The sequence below is a fragment of the Arvicanthis niloticus genome, chromosome 22 (assembly GCF_011762505.2).
Source record: "Arvicanthis niloticus isolate mArvNil1 chromosome 22, mArvNil1.pat.X, whole genome shotgun sequence".
NCBI lineage: Eukaryota > Metazoa > Chordata > Mammalia > Rodentia > Muridae > Arvicanthis > Arvicanthis niloticus.
The window spans coordinates 51,747,577-51,753,002 of NC_133429.1; the positions used below are offsets into that span (position 1 = coordinate 51,747,577).

The window sequence follows — 5,426 nt, forward strand, 5'->3', positions numbered from 1 at the left end:
AAGTGGTCCCCATTCATCAGTAAGGCATGCCACCATGTTCTTCATAGAAAAAAATTGTATGGAATTTCCTCTGAGATTTCCTCTGAAAACACAATCTTCTCTTGTATTACATATCACCAATCACAAAGCATATCCAATTGTCATTACAGTGAGGAGGCACACCATTTCATAACATATGGGGAACTGTAGACATATACAGATTCCCCCAACAAACATTTTACCCTCAGAGAGATTAGTCTTTGCCTCCTATCTCAAGAGTCAAAGAATTTCTCATGCAAACTTATTCTTAGATTTATTGTTTGGTGTCACTTTAGGTACAAATTGTGTTGTGTGACTTTTCCTGTGGAGACATGAATAAATGTCTACTTATCCCAGTGATTCCACCTAAGTCTAGATTGTTATACCAATGCAAATATTTGACAGTATTTACAAGAAGATGGATACTACAGAGATAGCTAAATTACCCTAAAATCCACCTTACTTTTACTGGAAATTCTGCAACTTTTTGCTCAGTGTATAAACAGTTCCAGTAAACAAAGTCTTATCTGCTCAACAGTTGTTTCCTGTTTTATATCTTTGGAATTCTGAACTTCCAGAGCCTATTAAGTTTCATGAACCTTCTGCATCATTTAAGTTTTATTTAGCTTTCAGAGTCCTATGAGTCTCTCTTTCCCGCAAGAAGACATGTTTACGCTAACAGAAAATATGTATATGGCATCTTATTTAATACAATATTTTATATTATGAGGAGAAATGAGGAAATACACTTTGAAAGAATACATGTATTTGTGTGAAGAAATGCTTCACATATAATTTTGTTAACTTCAATGATAAAAGTTTCTAAAATATAAATGTAGATACTTGCTCCACAATAAGCTTTCATGCCAAATGTATGCTATGATCATGCTTTCATTTAGCCACTATTACAATGCCTTTGAACTTGTAATAAAAAAAAATATAACATACATATATGGCATAAATTTTATCAATTATATAGGAACAATTTTTATATTTACTACATAGTCAAATGCAATTATACTATAAGATGAGAACTTGATTTGCTTTCATATATTTAGTACAAACAAAATAATTCCTATGCCTCTATGCTAGAATTATTACTATATAAAATTTATGAAATTATATTTGTTGTCATATACAACAGGAAAAATGTCTACTAAATTAAGATTTTATAAATATCACTGAGAACATTTCCCATCTAATATTTTTTTTGCAGCATCCTTCACATCTCTATTTCTTAAACTATATATTAGAGGGTTCAACATGGATGTTATAAGTGTGTAGAAAACAGCTACAATCTTGCTTTTCTCTGGTGAGGATTTGGACCCAGGCTGGGCATACATGAAGAATACAGTTCCATAGAATAAGCTCACCACTGCTATATGAGAGCCACAGGTAGAAAAGGTCTTACTCCTACCATGGGTGGAGGGGATCTTCAGGACAGTGGAAAGGATGTAAGCATAGGAAATCAGAATGATGATTATGGTGGAGATGACAATGAGAGCAGAGAGAATAAACAGCACAATCTCATTCACAAAGGTGTCAACACAGGAGATCTTGATCAGAGCTGGGACATCACAGAAAAAGTGGTCCACCCTGTTTTCTCCACAGAAACGCAAGCTGAAGGTAAATCCTGTTTGTATCATGGAGTTGATGCACCCACAGATATAGGAGCCAGTTACTAACCGAACACAGACTTTTTGGGACATGTGCACATGGTAAAGGAGAGGAGAGCAGATGGCTGAGAATTGATCAAATGCCATGACAGCAAGAAGGAAGCATTCAGTTGTAACAAACAAAGCAAAGAAGAAGAATTGGGCAGCACAACCATTGTAGGAAATTTTCTTTTCACTTGTCCAAAAGTTGGCTAAGGTTTTGGGAGCAATGACTGTAGAATAGCAGAGATCTAAATAGGACAAGTTTCTAAGAAAAAAATACATAGGTGTTTGCAGCCTAGAGTCCATCTTAATGACAGTTATCATGCTGACATTCCCTACCACAGAGACCAGGTACATCATCAAGAATACTAAGAATAAGAAGACCTGAAACTTTGGAGAAGCTTTGAATCCCAACAGGATAAATTCTGTTAGCTCTGAGTAATTCCTCTTCAATTGAATCTTCATAACTAATATGAAGATAAAACTGGAAAATAGCAAAATAAATAAGTGATGGGGTAAGATCTCATTTTAGTTTAAAAAACTGTTGAATCAGCATAAAAGGGAACTTACCTCATTTCTTTTATTTTATAAACATAAACAATTTAATAAACATAAACAATCTGCTGCTATTGTTAAAGTCTTCCCATTGAGTAGCTTAGTCCAGTGAGAGTTTTTCACTATACTTATGTGTAATAAAGGCAGATTGAAGCTCTATGTTCTATATGGAAAAACTGAAGTTCCAGAAAGATGTCTGAAATGAAGTTTCATTTTGATTTTACCCCTTGATTTTATAACCTGTTTACTTTCATTAAAATTTCTGAATATCAATGGTTGATAATATATTGAATACATTATAATCTTTCTAGAATATATATTATTTAGAAAATCAAAATATAAAGATATTTGAATAAATTTTGAGCATATATGAGAAAGTTATTTGATTTAAATGATTTTTATCTACTAAAAAAGTAACATCATTACACACACATGCATACACACATATAGAGATATAAACACCGATATACAACTTTATACATGAGAGGGAATCTTTTCCCTTTAGACAATACCCTCATATCATTATTTCCTCTATTATTTGTCTATAAGATGATATAAATTCTTGAAGGCACAACTTAATTGCCAAAGTCAGTCATCATTTTGTTTATAATTTCTAAATACAATAAAACAAGACTTTTACTTTGATTCACCCATCTCTCCCTCCTTCCTTCCTTCTTCTATTTGTTGTTTCCTTCATTTGTTACTTCATTACTTCTTTCCTATATCATCCCTTCATTCTTTCTTTTTTCAAACTTTCCTTCATCCTTTCAATCTTTATCAATATATAAACAAAAGTAGAGATTTCTTAACTCTTTGACAAATTCTCTTTTAAGAACAATCTCTAATTATTTGAACAATAGTACATACATTTATAAAATTGATGACAACACAAGACAATTTAAATATTACTGCTAGTTAAAAAGTAAAAGTAAGACTTTAGAAAGCTTCAGTAATATTTACTTAAATATATACTGTTATGTCTGTGACATATTAAGTAAAATACACTATATATATAAAGAAAGAAAAATTTATTTCAAATTTATAATTTAGAAAATTAAAATTAAAAATAGAGTTAAGTAACTTAGTCACTACCTTAATAAATATACTTGTCTACTACTCAATAATTTATTACATAGTAGAAAAGAATGATTATAAACAAAAGTTAAATCACATACTATGAAGTTGACTTTTAAATTATATAATCATATACATTAATTTTACAGCATGTTTACAACATGAATATAGAGTTATATTCACCATATAATTATAGTGAATAACTTAAATTATAATTTATACTAAGAAACTGTCTCATAATTGGTCTTATTGATATTGGAAAAACTATGAATTTTATATGTTAATGCATTTGAACCTTTGAAAGTATGTTAGAGTAAGATTGCTCTATATATAATAGTTGTCCTCTTGAATATACAGTTTAATAGCTATATAACTAGTTAATATCCACAAGTAGAGAAGTAATAAAGGTCACCTCTCACAAGGACTATTAACTAAAAAGAAACCTTAGTTTTCTTCAAATCAATATTTCACATTAACAAGTTGCTAATTTTATCAGAATTATCAAAACAAGGTTTAGAAATAAATGCTACAAGAGGTGAGTGTATAGATTAAAAAAATGAGATACAAGATTATCTTGGTAAGCACTACACATAAATTCAAGTATTCTTATGGGAGTTTTTACTCATTATCTTGGTAAGCACTATGCATAAATTCAAGTATGCTTATGAGTACACCAAAAGATGAATACAAACAAACCTTTCATTAGCCTGAAGTTTTTCCACAGCATTGATTGTAATTTTTCAATGTTCAGTTCCTGACTCAGATTTTCTTGCATTAGCAAACACTAGCAAAAAGTTTAGAACACATCTTAATGCATGTTTGACAAACTTATGTTTTCCTGTTCTGTTTCACTGATTAAAATGGCAAGAAGGCCTGGAATGAATCCAGAAAGAAATTTCCCCATGGGACTGGAAACCAAGGAGTTGGGCAAGCATAGCCTCTACAAAATATTCCGTGGAGATCAGAAGTTTCTTCCATCAATAAGATACTTTGTGCCATGATGCAGAAAAAGAAAAAGAAATAAACAAAATAGAAATTAGGTTTTAAAAAAGGAAAGAATGAAAAAAGATTATTAATTGGTACACTAACTAAACCTTTGGAAAATTAAAAGAGCTCTCTGGAGGACATGACAACTGACTTTCTACACAATAGAAACTAATAAAAGAGACACAATGTGACAAAAGAAATACTTGGTTCTTTTCATAGTCTTGATTAACACATAGAAGTTCAATAATATTTGAACAAATTATAGACTTTGCATTTATAGACACATTTCTTATATATTTGTGTATTATATGCATGGGTGTCTGCATCTATGTGTGGGTGTATATTTGTGGATATACTGACTTACAGCATCTTCCTCAACTAAGTTAACCTTAAGTTAGTTTGATATGATCTATAACTGAATGTGACTGCCACCACTATAGCTATATCCATTGAACTTGGATTTTTTTACTTTTACACCTGCTCTGTCCTCCAGAGCAGAAGTCACAGATGTGTACCACCATACACAGCAAGGTTCAATAGGTCTGAACTCAGGTCTTCATATTTGCAAACCAGGCAATTTACACACTGAGCCTCTCCCCAGCCAAATACTCATCTCTTATCTCTACTGTAAATACAATGTGCTGATATTAGTCAAGAGATAATTAATATAAAAATATTTTTAATCAATGGAAGCAATGTATTTTTAAATTAGCAATGAGTTAACAAAATGGGCTACCAAAAGTATTTATTGGGCTACCATCTTGACTTCAGACATAGAAAGAAGTGTTAATAAAATTGAGTGTTAAACCTGTAAGTTCAAAAGCAAGAATCCTAGTCAGAGGACAAGACTGAGACAATAATATGAAAGAAATAATATGAAAGAAAAAATTGGCTGAGAAAATGGCTCTGTTGGTAAATTGTCTGCCATAAAGAGCTGAACTTAATGGATGTGACTGTAACTCTAGCCCTGGGAGCATTGTGGAATGGAGACAGTTGGATTCCCTGAAGTTCATTGGCCAGCCACTCTAGGTAAATTGATAAGCAATGCATGCTCATTTGCATACAAACATGCAGACACCACAGTAACAGATGCATAATGAGAAATGTGTATGTATTTATTTATCTTAATTTTTA

At 31.4% G+C, this 5,426-nt stretch overlaps 1 protein-coding gene across 1 annotated transcript; it reads right to left on the reverse strand.

The window, feature by feature from the left end:
- Positions 1-1,055: 1,055 nt before the first annotated feature.
- On the reverse strand, positions 1,056-4,125 carry LOC143435752 (olfactory receptor OR9H1-like). Its single transcript, XM_076919207.1, has 2 exons — positions 4,002-4,125; positions 1,056-2,160 (listed from the first exon to the last, which is right to left on the reverse strand). The coding sequence occupies exon 2, from the start codon at positions 2,139-2,141 to the stop codon at positions 1,197-1,199; it is 945 nt and encodes a 314-aa protein (XP_076775322.1). The 5' UTR covers positions 2,142-2,160; positions 4,002-4,125; the 3' UTR covers positions 1,056-1,196.
- Between the last annotated feature and the right edge of the window lie 1,301 nt (positions 4,126-5,426).